At 36.5% G+C, this 16,472-nt stretch overlaps 2 protein-coding genes across 2 annotated transcripts; both read right to left on the reverse strand.

Annotated features, from left to right (window-relative positions):
* Nucleotides 1-5,651: 5,651 nt before the first annotated feature.
* Nucleotides 5,652-7,061, reverse strand: LOC145689118 (uncharacterized). The gene has a single exon (XM_081763247.1). It carries the CDS (start codon nt 7,059-7,061, stop codon nt 5,652-5,654), a length of 1,410 nt encoding a protein of 469 aa, XP_081619373.1.
* A 19-nt stretch (nt 7,062-7,080) lies between these two features.
* Nucleotides 7,081-8,061, reverse strand: LOC145689119 (uncharacterized). The gene has a single exon (XM_081763248.1). It carries the CDS (start codon nt 8,059-8,061, stop codon nt 7,081-7,083), a length of 981 nt encoding a protein of 326 aa, XP_081619374.1.
* Between the last annotated feature and the right edge of the window lie 8,411 nt (nt 8,062-16,472).

Here is a 16,472-nt window from a genome sequence, read left to right on the forward strand (position 1 = left end):
AGCAGAATCACATAGCAGACATATGCCTATCATGCTCCCTCAGGTACATGGGAATGTGTCCAGTATGTGCCTTACATTCCTTTGAGAGAGAAATCAGATGGATGGCAAGTGATAGTCACAGTCTATGTCCGCCCCTAGGCACATGCCTGACATGTACCTGGGGAACGTGCCTAGTATGTTCTAGGTATGTTCCCCATGCCGTAAGCGTCAATGAACCACAAAATTACTCTTCCAAAATATGTTAAATTGCCTATATGCGTGGGCGCGAATCACCGACCTTTGGATTACTAGCCGCGTGACTTACCGACTTGGCCACGAAGGCGATGGAGTTGAGTTGAGTTGATTTTAGTTTAGCGTCCCTTTCAGCAGCGAGGCTATATGAGACGTGGTCCTACTGATTAACGTGGAATCCGAACCACATGAGCTCCCGCCGGGAATCGAACCCGGGTCTCCCACACCAAAGGCGCGTATGCTAACCGCTTAGCCACGGAGGAGCTCACGAAGGCGATGGAGACAATGTCCCTTGTAGAGGGATAAATTGTTGAGGTCTTTTGAATTTTGCTAACCAGAGTGCTCCTTTGACCGCGTGTATTAGACGATAACCGTTTGGAATCAGATAAAATCTACTCGCTATGTACTTTATAACAAAATGATGAATGTCTATTTATATTTTATTTCATGTTTCTTCCATATTCAATTCCAAAGGATCGGCAACAGTTGCCATCTAATAAAGTTAATGCGTTTGTTTGCTTCTAGTACACAATCGCTTAGAAAAAGAAGCAACAAATGCTGTTAGAGTATCTGAAACAGTATGTATACAAAGAACGTATCTAGAACATGACAGGTATATGTCCCAAATGACGACATATAAAAACAAATGACTGTTAGAGTGCGAAACTGAGCCAGGTATATAAATTCTATATTTGTGGTACAGTCCGCAGCAAAAAAAAAAACTGCAACATGAGCATGTAATTTTATAGTGAAACTACGTCTAACAGCGCAGGGAACCAGCATAATCTCTAAGTGGCACAAATCACGCCAGGAGAGACCTTGGCGTCCTCCCCTGCACATTTATTTTGGAACAAAAGACTTCATCGTTTCACAATAAACTTACATGCTCATGTTGCAATTTTTCGCTCCGGACTGTACATATTTGCAAATATCAATTAGGCATAACAAGTATCTAAAACTATAGGTAACTGAAGTACATACTTAGCACATGAATATCATATGCTAAAAAGTAGCTAAAAAGTAGTAGTAGTCGGGTACCTAAAAAGTATCTGGGACACCTAAATGACACATGCCTAGCACACACCCTCTACTGTTAGGGTCGTTGTATTGGTAGGCATGAAAATCATTTCTTATTCCTGAAAACTTTTACAGGCAAGTGTTTTACAACCTATATTTTCCTATTGAAATAAATAGAACAACAATTCTTTGTTTACTATGACGTTGGATATACAGAGTTGTAGTTTGATAAGCGCCATTTCCTATACGCCTTTGAATGCGTTTAACAGCTCTTTCGTTTCCAAGTTGGCGTGGAGGAGGGCAATATGGAATAGCCGCAAGAAAAGCATGGTATTCCGTATGGTACTCCGATTACAAAAATATCTATCGGTATTGGGCAATTAAACATATATTTAAGATGACAACAATGCTAAGCGTATTTTTTATTACAGCAAATTTTGTGATGATACAAGGGGTGAGCTTGGGTCCAGCGTTCATCATGTTTAATGTGAGCATACAATGGCTGTGCCGATCCAGAAGTAGAGTATTATATTTGTGACTTTTGCAAGTAATCACATTCAGTTATGGATTGGTATTAAGAATTTTCATATATTGTCACTGTATTCATTGTATGTTCAACAGAAAACTCATTTCTTTTCTATATAGCATTTGTATTCCATATTACCCGACTATTTCATATTACTCTTCAAAGTGGTTTCTTTACAAATTATAAGTTTTGCCCACCCCTGTACCGAAACTTTTTTTTTTATCAAGATACGCATAAATAAAGCCAAATATGTAAGGCGTATATTTGTTTTCCTTTTTGTTTTAATATGCAATTCTTAACTGAGTTACAAGCGAAACAAATATGGTATTCCATGATACCCCGAACTTCCTCTATTATAAGTCACTTTGTGATAATAATAATAATAATAATAATAATAATAATAATAATAATAATAATAATAATAATAATAATAATTCTGTAGTATTACTCTGGAGAATTTAATATGTATAGCTATATCTTTTCCTTCTTAGCTTCCAAAAAGTCAAGCTGAAATGGCCCTCTTGCAGGGTGCGTGGCCAGTGATGCTGAAGATGTTTCAGCAGTCCAAATGCACAAAACTCTATTGGACTGGCATCTGGGCTTTTCACAGGAATGCCTTCGAAAATAATAACATTAATTTTCAGTTCCTCTGCCACGTCCTGATAAAACCGTAGTGACATTCTGGCGATATGACTCGAAGTCTTGTCCATATGGATCATCACCTGGTTCGCGTCCATTCCATGCAATTGTGGAATGTGGGCTATCTCAGATAGATAGGTGTATCTGGCATTCACCTTCACGTCTTTGTTCACCTTGCGTATCATCAACTTACCCTCATATCTGAATTCCGTAACAACCATAATGCCAAGAGCAAAACTTTACCTGAACTGACTTCATTAGTGAAGTTGCTGTACCTCTTACCGTCAATGTCACGGTGTGTGGTCGCCGGAATGTGACCATCAGCAGTGAGATAGACTTAAGGTTATAGTGACAACTTTCTTCCATTTGGAATCCGCCAGGTACTTGAAACTTGAATACGTACGAAAACTTAGCATGGAAAAAGGCCATTATGTAACCTCCCCATACTCGTTGATTTTCGGCGCCATTTGATAACACTCACGCACCTACAAGGTCACACACAACACCACTCCCGCCAGCAGATCCATAGTTCCAGTATGATACGATAGTGCAGCACCGAATCGAATATGGCCAGATATAAGTGAACAACCTACTGCATACATTTTTTTTTTTAAATTTCATGGACGGTGAGCTACTTTCTCACCAAATTCAGCTGAGATCCGACCAGTAGTTACCGAGAAATAAAACACCACATACAGGCACACATATACCTGGTAGGAACCTATAAGCTCCCGTATACTTACACCTGCATCTAATAATACACATATATGCAATCATTATTGTATGCATTTTTATGCCGTTGTATATACATGAAAAGCTACTTTTCACTATATTTTATCGTTCTAGCTCTCAATATTTTACCAAATGCAATAATAACGATATTACAAAATACACTAAAACCTGTCATCAGCAGAATCGAGCGGGACTCGCAAAAATTTCCGTTAAAGTCAGGTTTCCGCTTAACAGATAGATTTTTGCTTTAAAAAAATACGATTCAATTTCATGTCCTTCGATTATGGAAAGTAGTTTAGCTACCCATTCATTAAATATTTCACCATTTACATCATATGATCATCACAAAATTCGTAAAAAAAAAAGCTACCTCATGTCTTTTGCGTAAAGTTTCTAACTATATATTGTATGCCTTGAATTCAGTTTTACACTGGTTTTCAGCTCCCGTTTTAGCGTATTCCTGTAATATAGGGCCGATATGCGGTGTTTTTACGGTTTGACACTAACAGACCACTCCCATACTATTCCATTAATGTCTTAGTTTTCAGTTTCCTTAACTTCTATTTTTATTTTCCCATTACTGCAGTTTTATTTTTCCATTACTACAGTTTTCTCACCCGTTCAAAATTTCCATTCTTCTTTAGAATCTCGTACACCTGAGTTTTACCGACGCTGAACATCTTCATGATTTGCTTTACATTCAATTATCTCGTTCTCTAGCATGAATACTTTTATCCTGGTGGTAAGATCAAACATAGCCCTTGTTTTACAAGCCATAATGACTGCTGCCGAACCAATGTAAAAATGTAAATTTAGAGCTGTAAAAGTTTAATTTCAAGGTGATTGATCAGGTGTAAAACCGAGAGTTGAGAAGGTCAAGGACAACAATAAACAGGAAATTCTGTATATTTCTGAGTATTGGTGGGTCAAGGAACATTTTGTTTCTTTAAATCTGGTATGTCCATGTTTATGAGATTTCAGAACCGGACCTGCTGAGAGCAAGGAAGAGAGGGTATCAGAAAGCGCAAATGAGAAAGAATGAAATAATTCTCTCAAATGTTCTGCACATGAATTTTTGCTTCAAACCGTGATGCATTTCGTCAAAACCTTGCGGTATACTTTAGGACAGAAGAGTTTTCTTTGGAATTCCGAAAGTCCTCTGAATCCTTCACTGCTTATCTTCACGACACGTGATAGAGATTATGACTCTTGCTTTGTTGCTTCAATTCCTTTTCGCCAGAACCTTATTTGGTCAGTTTTCTCCTCATATTTGCCGGCTGTCGGTAGTCGGTATGTTTCGGAACAGAAGTACACCTACAAAGAAGGCTGACAGCTGACATGCTTCGTCCGTCTAGCCGAAAATTGTGGAAGTGAATATGAATAGTGGCTGGGGAAGGTCAACACTGTCCAGAAAGATTTAACAGAAGAACGAATTTATTGCAGACATTGTAATGTATATGTTTGCCCTCTCACAGAATGTCTAAAAATTTTCTAAACGCTGTAGTCCGGAACTCAGAATTTTCCGTTAAAGGTTTGGTTTGCTTTCCGTTGTCCGCATAACATAGTTTCTGCTTAATGAAGGGACTTTTACTTGTTTTTACTCCAAACTTCATGGGAACGTGAAATATTTATGCTTTTAGTAGTAACAGAAACCATTTTGGTCCAGTAATTAATTACTATAGTTATGATACCGTTAAGTTAGAAAGTCCTGGGAATAACCTATACAATAATAACGTTAACGTTATTGATACATACTATATTTTAGTCAATCTTTTCTCAACGTTATTTAGTGGTAACAGAAAATATTTCGTTCTTCTAATTCGTCACTATATAGTTATCCGAAAAGTATAGTAACATTATTATTTCACAACAAATATAAAAGTTATGAATGGTACATAACGAAAAAAATAACAAATATATTGCTATACTTGGCTGAATTTCCATCTTTTTCGTTATTTTAACGTTAAGTTAAATTAGTAAGCCCTGGGAATAACCTATAAAATAATAACGTTATTACAATGTACTATATACCTATCGATCTTTTCATAAGGGTATTTAGTGATAACAGAAAGTAGATTGATCCTGCAATTCGTTACTCTATAGTTATCTGATAAGTATAGTAACATAATTGTTTCGTAGCAAATATATAAAGTTACGATTGGTACATAACAAAAAAAGTAACAAATATATTGCTATACTTGGCTGTACTTCCATCTTTTTCGTTATTTTAACGTTAAGTTAAATCAGCAAGCCTTGGGAATGACTTATAAAGTAATAACGTTATTACAATATCCTATATACCTATCAATCTCTTCATAAGGTTATTTAGTGATAAACAGGAAGTAGTTTGCTCCTTTAAGACGTTACCATTATAGTTATCTGATAAGTATAGTAACATTAGTGTTTCGTAACAAATATATGAAGTTACAATTGGTACATAAAGCATTGTGTTAACAAATATATTACGTTACTTCCGTCTATTTCGTTATGTTATAGTTATGTTAAGTTAGCAAGCCCTGGTTTTAAGCTTCTCAGTTACACTACTATAAGGATAATTGTATTGTTTCAAGTGGTGGTCTATTACAGCATGCAAAAGAAAAGGACTACAGTTAACTCCAAAAACCACCCTGCGGTGTCGAAACACTTTAATCACCTGTTCATTATAATCTTGCCACCACAAAAAACGTAAGTAGTCGCGATCTGCTGGATTAATAGAGATTTGTAAAAAAGCTCTTCTTATGTCCGAAACAACACCTATCCCTTTCTTTCTGAAATTCATGAGAATGGCAGGAATAAGTTCCAACATGTTAGGCCCCTTTGCTAGACAATCATTTAAGGAACGAGATCCCTTTTCTTTACAAGAAGCGTCAAAAACAGGTCTAACATTTGTCGTGGAATTTACTTTAAAGACTCCCCGATGAGGTAAATAATGCCCTCGATTACCTAACTCTTCTTCTGGAACTTCTTCTATAATTCCTTCATTTTTCCAGTCTTCAAAAATTGCGCTATACTCATCAAACTTTCCATCCGCTATTAATTTCTCAGTTGCTTTTCTTAGTCGCTTCTCCGATATATCTCGGTTATCGGGAATATCACTGTTGCCATCTAGCCAAGGTAAACAAGTCTCATATCTTCCCTCTTCGTTAACAGTTACAGTTTTCTCAAAATGATCTAAAACCGCTGCGTCTATTTCACTTTTTCTCAAGGTTTCACAGGGGTCAGAAATTCCTATGGCTTCTAAATTCCACAAATCTGCTAAACGTGTATTTTGATTCAAAAGAGTAAGAGTCACCATAGAATGAACACTTTCACTCATATGCTCGACTAATTTTCCGACTATTACCCAACCTAGCACAGTTTGAATAGCAGTTAGACCACAATCTAAGTGATGCAAAGTTCCGGTATAAAGTTTACCCATAACATCAGCACCTAGCAATATTTCGATTTTTGGAGAACCGACACCAATATCTGAGACAATTATATTATTTGCCTTCAACTCTTCAAGCCAAGGACCTGGTTTTAGTTTTGGTATGGGATTACAAATAACAGTTTGATCCAAAACCTGTATTTCAACTGCACCATTACCTACCTTACCTTTCAACATTATATTGTAACATTTATGTTCTGTTTTCTTCGAAGAACCACCTCCGAATAACGCATGTATTACTTGTTCAGTTTTCACTGGTGTGTAACACATCTCTTTAGCAGTACTAGACAAAATGTAGGATCGCTGAGAACCTGAATCAATGAGCGCCCTTACAATGCGCCTTTTACCGTTAGCTTCCAACACTACCGGTAAAGTTTGTAACACAACATCTTGTGTGCAACACTGATTATACAGGGTAGCTTTAGGTTTCTCTTCCTCCTTTTCCGATTCGCTAGTATCCTTACGTTCGGACGGTAACTCCGCGCACATAATCACCCAATGTTTTTGTTTACAAATAACACACTGCACTTTTGCTTTGCACGCCTTTGAAAAATGCCCAACTTTTAAGCAAACAAAACACGCTTTTTTTCTTTTTTACGAGTTCTTGCTTCTTGTTCAAAGAAAGCTTTGAAGCATGAAAACATTCCTTACTTTCGTGATGCTTATCACAAAAAATACAACTAACAGAATTTTTATTTCTTTCACCCACAAACAATTCACTCGCGGTCATAACGTGCTCCTCTTCTCTCTTCTTTTTCTCCCTCTTATTGGAAGCTTCCATTAACTTGAAACCCGTTTTTGCAAGTGATATTCTTTCCTCACCTTCAACTTCCGCTCTCAAGAACGCCAACAACTGGTTTAACTTGTCACCATATGTTCTTTCTTGCCCATCCTCGCTACTTATTGTGACACTAGCATTTCTCAACCACACTCTTAAAATGTCCTCTGGTATGCACGATTCAACCAATGGAAATAACATCGCAGCATACTTATCAGTAGTCATTCCTATGGATTCTAGTGCTCTCAAGTACGATTCAAGTTTATCATACAACTGTGACGTATCAACCTTGCACTTTGTACTTGTAGCGTTTTTAATGACTAATCCAAGCAGTTCCCTCACATAAAATTCTATTAATAACTCTTCCCTACCAAACCTATTTTTCAAACATTCAATAACCTTAGAATAATTCTCTGCTGTAGGCGGGAAACTATCCAGTATTTCACGAGCTCTGGATCCTTGTACCGTGGCTTGGATCAAGTACTGGAACTTGTCTTCTTCTTCCATCAATCTATCCTCATGAATTCTTTTAAACTGGCTCCAGAAACTCAACCAGTTTTTAACTTCACCTCCGTATTTTATTAGTTCAATTTTTGGCAGCTTCAACTTCCTCCTGGAAGTAGGCGAAGACACCACTGACACTTCACTACCTTTGTTTGACACTGCACGTGCACTAAAAAACATTTCAACCTCGATACGAGCGGCATCCATCTTTTCTCTATACTCTTCTGCCTTACCGAATTCCTGTTCAAAGTCCTCCTCTGTTTTCGTAGAATCTTGCAAAATCAATTCAGTCACTTTCCCGGTTAACTCTTCTAGTTCACCAGATAATCTTTCTAACGTAGCGAACTTTGTCCTTACAGATTTTTCTGAAACAGGTTCTTCTTTTGACAAGTCCTATGTACTGGTCTCTGATCAATAATGTACGACATGGATGAATAAAGAATGAATGAATGAATGAATGAACTACTAACAAGGCATTGTGTGCACGGGTGAAAGATGCCCGTACTACTTTTCGTTTTTGTACCAAGGATTCCATATTTTCTTTCTTTGTATTCACACAAAATTAGTGAGACAATAATTTGTACTTTCTTGCAAGTTTCTATCACGTCTCGAGGTCACCAAAATGTTAGGAACAGAATTAAACTACCCGTTTAATCTTCCTCTAAAAACATGTTGCATTTTTGCCTCCTTTATTCTCTTCTAAAACCACAGACAAGTTTTTCACCTCTTGCTACAACAGTTTCTCACCTCTTGCTACAAACTTAACAGGAGGGGCTAAACCATAGTTTGCCGCTTTATCCAGTGTAAAGCAGGATTGAAGCCCATTTTATCCAGTGTATATCTGAGCGTCAAGGGGGGCTATAGCCCCTATAGCTCCCCCTTGGATTTGACACTGTCCGTCTTATGCAGATTCGTTTTGAAGAATGATTAGCTTCATGCTAAAGGTCTGACTACTGCACGAAACAGATGTTAGTCGAACTCTTTAGTATGATACTAATCACTCGTCAGAATGACTCTGCATAAGGCCCTGTATTTTTAAGGATATATAATTTTGATATCCTTAAAAACACCAAAAATACAACATGAAATCAAGTGTGGCTTTAGGACTTTGAGTAGACACGCTCCTTCGCTTATGGATACGTTTGATTGATTAATGACAGTAACAGGGGTAAAAATGAGGTGTAACGTGGGGGGACGCCGTCCTCCTACTTCCCGAAAGTGGCGTCTGGAGCGTCCTCCCGCTTTCTAAAAAATTACAATGGGTAAACTAGACGCGGGGAACGGTGTGATGCCATGCGTCCCCTACCTTTTCAGATCCACTTTTACTCCTGGACAGTAGGAAATTTTTACAGTAGTGGTTGATGCTATTTGTTTAATTATTTGCTATTAATATAAATAATGGAAAATATATTTACTCTTTAGTGTATCTTTTAGCGTGTATACATTTTTCAAAATTTTTGGGCAGGTCCGTGTTTACCAGGGGAGGATCCAGGACCGACTTCTGGGGGAGGCGGTGAGTTGTTATACTACTATTTATAAGGGCTCCAAACTTTGGGATGGGTTTTATTTATATATATAAAATAGGAAAGTTTCCTCTTCTGGGGGGGGGGCGATCGTTCCCTGGATCCGCCCCTGGTATTGACACACTAAGATATTAAAACTGAAAACTTAATTCCGTATACCAACACCCAATATTAAGTTTAAAAAAAATATTTATTTAACTTCCCTTATTAACTTCTTCACACTGCTACTTACATGTCAAAAAATGAAGTCACAAGTAACTTTTACTCTATTTTATTTCGTTATTGCTTATCTTTTAATGCGATGGCGCAGTGAATCAGTGGTAGAGTGCTTACTTGTGCTAGTTGAGGTCAATCATTCAATCTCCAGCACGATGACTGTGATACAATGCTTCCTTGTGATGCTTTGGGATCCATTATTCATTTCTCCGCCCAAGTAAGTTTCCGTATATTTTATTCAGGGTCCTCTCAGTTTCCAGTTAAAAAATGTTGTACACCCAATAAGCTTTTACGAAAAATCGATGCATTATAAAAAAGCCAAATCCGCTATATGAAACACTCAAATATTTTCTGTTTTCTTTCAATCCTACAACAAAAGTATTATTATTATTATTACTACTACTACATGAATCCAACGTAACTTATTTGCTAACATATAAGTTTTTGCCAAACATTTTCCTTGGCTGATATGCTTTCTCCCTCCCTCGAAAGCTAGCCTTGATAAAAGGCGTAAGCAAACTGCAGAAATTTTCTCATTTGCTGACAATGTAAATATCAGAACATCTTAAATTTAACGTAAAATTACGCTCCTTCACTGTCAAGATATTTCTGAAAAACTAGATTCTCTAACTTACCTATTCATTACCTTCAGGACAGTATGCTGAACTTTGTGCGAAACAAATGAGTACAGGAGACCATTTGCAGTGTAAATATTCTGTTATTTATCATTGTATTTGCGTGCTAAGACACACATGACCAACGCACTGTGTTAACCTAACATGGATTTCAACAGTACAATGTGTTTGTTACCCATGCATTTTCTCCTTGTAACTTCGAGCGAACTCTATAATAATGAATAAGTCTCATGCACAGATTACTTAGCCTTATTGTTCGAACACAAAACTGATATATCACGAACCAGGATATTTTTCTCTTAATTATTAAAGAAAAAAGCTGAACATTAAATATTCAGCTCCCTGCGCGGTATACTTCAATTCCAGCTTGCGTTAACCAAACTTTGTGTTGGACAAACCCCGTGTATGTGAGTTTTATTTACTTAAATCAGTTTCCTTTAACGAAAAATAACTTATTTGTGAAAACGAAAAGGTTACAGAAGGATTTTTTTCTAATTACGAAACAAGTGACAAGACACCTTGTGTTCCACGTGCTTTATCTACAACTAGCTATTTTCTATGCATCATTTACAATACAAGTTGAATCTCTAAAATTACAGTGAACCCACGTCAAAATTTTTGCCAATATATTATTTTATAAGAACAATATGTTAAAAACCAAAGAACACAATTCTTGTACGTTATATTTCAAAGAGTAATAATACGATTAAAATAATTTTCGTTATACCCTGCCTGTACTTTTACTGAAAAACTGATGTCAAATATGTTTCAAAGATATTATTTACCCCAACAGAATATTCTGTTATTACACTTGCAACTCTTCCAGAAAATTAAATTAAAAGCCCTGTTCTCGGATATTCAAATTCTTTTACTTTAAAACTAGGCATTAAAAATTTAACAAAGTCCTTACTAAAAGAAGGAATATTTAAGTTAACCGCCGTATTTCCTACTAAAAAAAGAATATTCTCTAAGACTTTTTCACCTTCCCTTTTGTTGAAAAGAACGAAACCTTTCAATAAACTCACTCACTCTTATAGGCGTCTTTCTAAAAAGAGAGAGAGAACAACCAAACACTGAAAACCGACCCATAGATGGGAGGGGAAATGAGGGGTATTCAACCACAGCTCACAGTTTCCATCTAAAAACTTGTTTTTTCAAACTCCGAAAGACCTTTTGCCTTGAAGTTAAGAATCATAAACAACTCTCAAACAACAAGAAATCTTCCCGTTACCACCAGCAATAAGTAACGAGACAAGTTTTCTTCATTTACATTACCCGAATGTTCATAGTTTTACGTAACATGGACGTCTATTTTACATTTGTTTGTTCCTTCTTATTTTAAAGGATAATAATCTTAGCTGATAACAAGCGAAAAAATCTTAATTCTATATTATGTATGAATTCATTTTTTTAGTATTAAATTCTAAGATTCTTTTTACATATGCCAGTGCTAAGCGAATAATGTAATCACCTTATCCCTCCCTCCATTTCATTAACTAAACATTTAGCGTACATTGCCAATAATTCTTCGTGTTAGTTCAAAAAAACAAAATTTCCTATGAATCGGATCTCATATGCCTTCAATGCTAAAATATACGCGAAATCAAGACAAAAGCAATAATAATAAGTTTCTTTGTATCCACATTTGGCAATGGTAAATCCGACTTCAATTTGCGGTCGGGTTTGAATCCTATGTTAAACTGTAGGTCCAACTGTCATATAGCTTAGCTGATATATTCCATCTTTAACAATCCACTTAAAAACACACATGACTTCATGTATTATCGGAAAAAAGTTCTGTAAAAGGCTATTCATTATAAATGATCACTGTATTGTATCTTTCTCCGATATCAGCTCTTCTTCTACTGATGCTGGCCGCTTCTATTACCGGATTTTTCAAATTTGAAAATACTTACCTTCACTGCACGATTAGAAGCTGTAAAATATATAAAACAAATACTTTTTCAATTTTTTTTAAATTTCTGTCAGACAATCCATTTTCAAGGTACAATTTAAGTGGTTCGGATCATACCTTAAACTGTAAGTTCACGTCTCAAATAGAATTATTCATCAAAACACCAAGAGCAAATTAGAATTTCAGTTTACAAAGTACCCAACATGTGGTTCGGATCTCAGGTTAAGCTGTCTCATATAGCTTTGCTGTTCTTAAAACTTGAGTTTTCCTTCAAGAATTGCTTCCTTTAATAATCACTAGTGTATACCACAATTAAAAAAAACACTCACTCACATATTAGAATAGAAGAAAGGGAAAAAATACACTGCACTTTTCCCATCTGTGAAAGGCAGAACTATCTCTGCTCTGCATCTGCATATCGTAATGCAGATTAGGGCACATTTGCATATCAAAAGGTAAAATAGTTCTTCTGACCTATGATGCTCAGAATTAATTGCTATATTTGATAGAACAATTTAAGAAATTAACTATTTACAACTCAGTGACATACGACAGTAACATTATAAATAAATAGTATTGTGTACTACTATGTATTTTATGTAAATAATTAGTCAATACTTCATATTGGACGATAATGAATAGGAGATATTTAAGTTTTTTAATTACTTTGCTACTAATGAAGAAAATAGAAGTTTATATATATAAACAAATCGATATTTTAGTTTCTGTGATGCTTAAACACTATAGATTGGAACGGAGAGTTCTTTTTAGCCTCATGATTGTGTTAACCAGCTGCATTGAAGAGTAGCTACCGTAGGACGAATAATATAGTTAGCTTACTATTGCAAATGGAGTGGAGTTTATGGATATTGACATGCGTACTGAGCTGGTAGGAAGATTCTTAGGGGTTGGAATCACTACAACCCACTCACTGCTCCGAAACTTTAAGGGGTATGCACACCTTTCAGAATTATTCAATACTTCTGGACTGCTTCGCTTGGGTAGCACCCAAGTGACTGCTAACTGCTTCGCTGCCTATGCTTTTGCTCATAATGCACTGCGGGTTTGAAAACTTGTGGTTTTATTTTGACTAATTTTTATATAAAAAATATTGTTACTGTCGTATTACACTGAAATGTTCTTGGAATCAATACGAAAAATCATAAATTGCTTTATTTTCGTGGTTCCCAACGTCTAGAGTGTTTATGCTCTGCATTTAACAAATGAAAGAGAGCTATCGAAGCCGCTCTCGCAATCTCTTCCAGGAAGGGGTTTTGCAGACTGACAATGCAGATGACAGACTATTTACCAAGAGAAGAAATGATTCAGTAATTGTACATAAAAGGTTGTCTCGTTGTAAGTAATGGTGTATGATCTACTTTCATGTTTGTATTGTGTGTTTTAACCATAGTGTTGTTTATACTATGTTCAAACAGTCTGCTATGAAGACTTTATACATATCAAAACAGTGTGTCTATAGGAGGCTTGACATTTTACTTTTTCTCCTCCTCTTTTCAAGAAGACATGTCAGCACCTGCTGGTAGAGTTTTGGTGGGATGGCCTCCACTTGAAATTTTCGGGATAGAGATGGTTTGTGACTGAGATTTATATGCAGAATCTACATATAATCTGGTGTTGTGATATATGTATTAACAAATAATTAAAAAAAAATATATGTGATTGAGTGAGATTGATTGCCATAGGGTAGGTAGTATAGAGCTAGTAACTAAGCATTAAAGGCATGATACAAAGAAAACTAATTTATTGGAATTATGCATAACAAAGTGAATATAAATTTAACCATCACCAAGGTACCTATGAAATAAATAATAACATTATAATTTTTATAAAATTTACATTCTCGCTATCATGTTAAAACTCTCTTGCGTAAATTTTATTATGGTTACCAACAGAGTTCTTGTTAGCATACTTACAATAATATAGTATCCATTGCAAACAAAATCTGCACAACATTTTCCAAAATCACTGACCTCCGTCGCACCACGTGTTTGTCCACCACAAAGTTCACTTGGCGGGGGCTGGGATCGAACTCGGAACCCCAAGCACCAGAGGTGAACGCTCTACCATTGAGCCACCGCGGTCCCTGAAGCAATGCTTAAGAAGATGGAGGAACGCAGAAGGGCGAAAAACACGGACATCAATGAATACAGAAGGCTGAATAATGAATTAAGAAAAGAAACGGAAAAAGAGAAAGAAAAGTACATGGAGCAAATATGTGAAGAAATAATGGAACTTCAACGGCGTGGCAGATATGATCTGATGTACCAGAAAGCACAAGAATTACGAGGGAAAGCTAAGAAAAGTATACAAACGTTCAGCATTGAAGATAAACAACGTAATGTAACCACTGACCATCAGAGAATCCTTAGAATTTGGGAGGAATACATAAAATATCTGTATGATCAGAAGAACCGCCCCAAAAGTATTGCGATCGAAGCAGAGGAAGAGGTGGATGATAATGAAAAAGGACCCAGTATATTGTAAAGTGAAGCAGAATAAGCAATCAAAGACATGCGAAGGAGAAAGGCCACTGAAGACGACATACCAGTAGATTGGCTCAAGGGATAAGAAGATAACGCAATGAAAGTACTGACTTCACTTATTGACAAAGGTCTACCTGAGTGGAGAATGGCCAAATGATTTTCTTGATGTTACAATGATTGCATTACCCAAGAAAAAGCAAGCAAAGAAGTGCAGCGATCACAGAACCATTAGCCTGATTTCCCACACTGGAAAGATCATCGCACGCATACTGAACAAACGGTTGAAAAGTAAGATAGATGAAAGGTTAGAAGAACAATTTGGATGCCGGAAAGGAAAAGGCACCAGAGATGCTATTAGATTGATGAGAATTATATCAGAAAGAATTCTTGATGTAAAGGAAGAGTTGTGTTTGTGATTCATCGAATGGCGAAAAGCTTTCGACCCAGTCAATTGGACGAAACTTCTGAAAATACTTAAAGAAATCGGAGTCAACTGGAAAGATCGACGACTCATTCAGAACCTGTACATAGGACAACGAGTGAAGTTGCGCTTGAATGAAGGAGAAACAAATAGTGTGGAGATTGGAAGAGGAGTCAGACAACAATGTAGTTTGTCGCCCTAATTATTCAACATTTACAGTGAATGTTTAATGACGGAAGCATTAATGGGAATTGGAGATTTCAAGATTGGAGGGCAGATCATTAACAATAACAGGTATGCAGATGATACGGTTATAATAGCTAAAACCCAAAGGAGGACTACAGGAGATGATTGACAAAATAGTTGACACTGGAAAATTGTATGGACAGTTAACATCGAAAAGTCGAAAGTCATGAGAATATCCTGTGGAAACACGCACTTACGGATGAGAGTAGAACAAAGAGAATTTGAAGAGGTCGATAATTTCAAGTATCTGGGAAGTATTTTGACGAGAGACGCTTACTGCACCAAAGAGATCACGTCAATAATTGCCATAGCTAAAGAAGCATTCAACAAGAAACAATCACTCTTAACCAGTAGGCTCAATATTGGACTTAAGAAGTTGGTCAAGTGCTATATATGAAGCATTGGACTGTGTGGTTCAGAGACTTTGGCATTACGAAAGTTAAAGAAATATTTGGAGAGATTCGTGGAGGAAGATGAAGAAGATAAAATGAACAAAGAGAGCAACAAACGAAGATGTTTTAAAACGGATAGGAGGGAAGATGACACTTTTAGCCACCATCCTTCGTAGAAAGGCCAATTGGATTGGACACATATTGCGAAGAAATTGTCTTCTTCACACCGCCATAGAAGGAAATATGGAAGGGAATCGAGGAATAGGAAGAACACAGCTGATAGATGATTTGAAAGATAGGAAAAAAATATTGGGAGTTAAAAGAGGAAGCTGAAGATTGACAAAAGTGGAAGGAACATTTCCAGGCCCAAATGTAAAATTAAAAAAATCCTCATTAGTCCCAGGACCTACTGAAAGCAGTATACTTAATAATAATAATAATAATGTATACGAGGATCTTACATTTTTATATATTACAAGGTCAACACCCTATCACAACACACATACAAGGCAGAAGGCACTGGAAAACACTAGCCAAGTATGCGCTGGCATCTCTTTGGAGAATGTGACACAGAAAAAATCTTCACGTGTATGGCACAAATGGGTAGGATTTTCTATGAGATATGTCGTAACATTTATCCTAAGATATTTAATAGAATTTAGCTCATAATGTATAGCAGGCCTTACAGACTGTTCAGTGTCTTCGGTGTGGCTACAGGTGAGGAAACTGTTAGATGGCCTCGATCTTGACAAATGCATACAAAAGA

Source organism: Thermobia domestica, chromosome 7 (assembly GCF_964235325.1).
Source record: "Thermobia domestica chromosome 7, izTheDome1.hap1.1, whole genome shotgun sequence".
NCBI lineage: Eukaryota > Metazoa > Arthropoda > Insecta > Zygentoma > Lepismatidae > Thermobia > Thermobia domestica.

Coding starts and splice junctions, on each gene's coding strand:
- LOC145689118 (XM_081763247.1), bottom strand. CDS start 7,061: ATGTGCGCGGAGTTACCGTCCGAACGTAAGGATACTAGCGAATCGGAA.
- LOC145689119 (XM_081763248.1), bottom strand. CDS start 8,061: ATGGATGCCGCTCGTATCGAGGTTGAAATGTTTTTTAGTGCACGTGCA.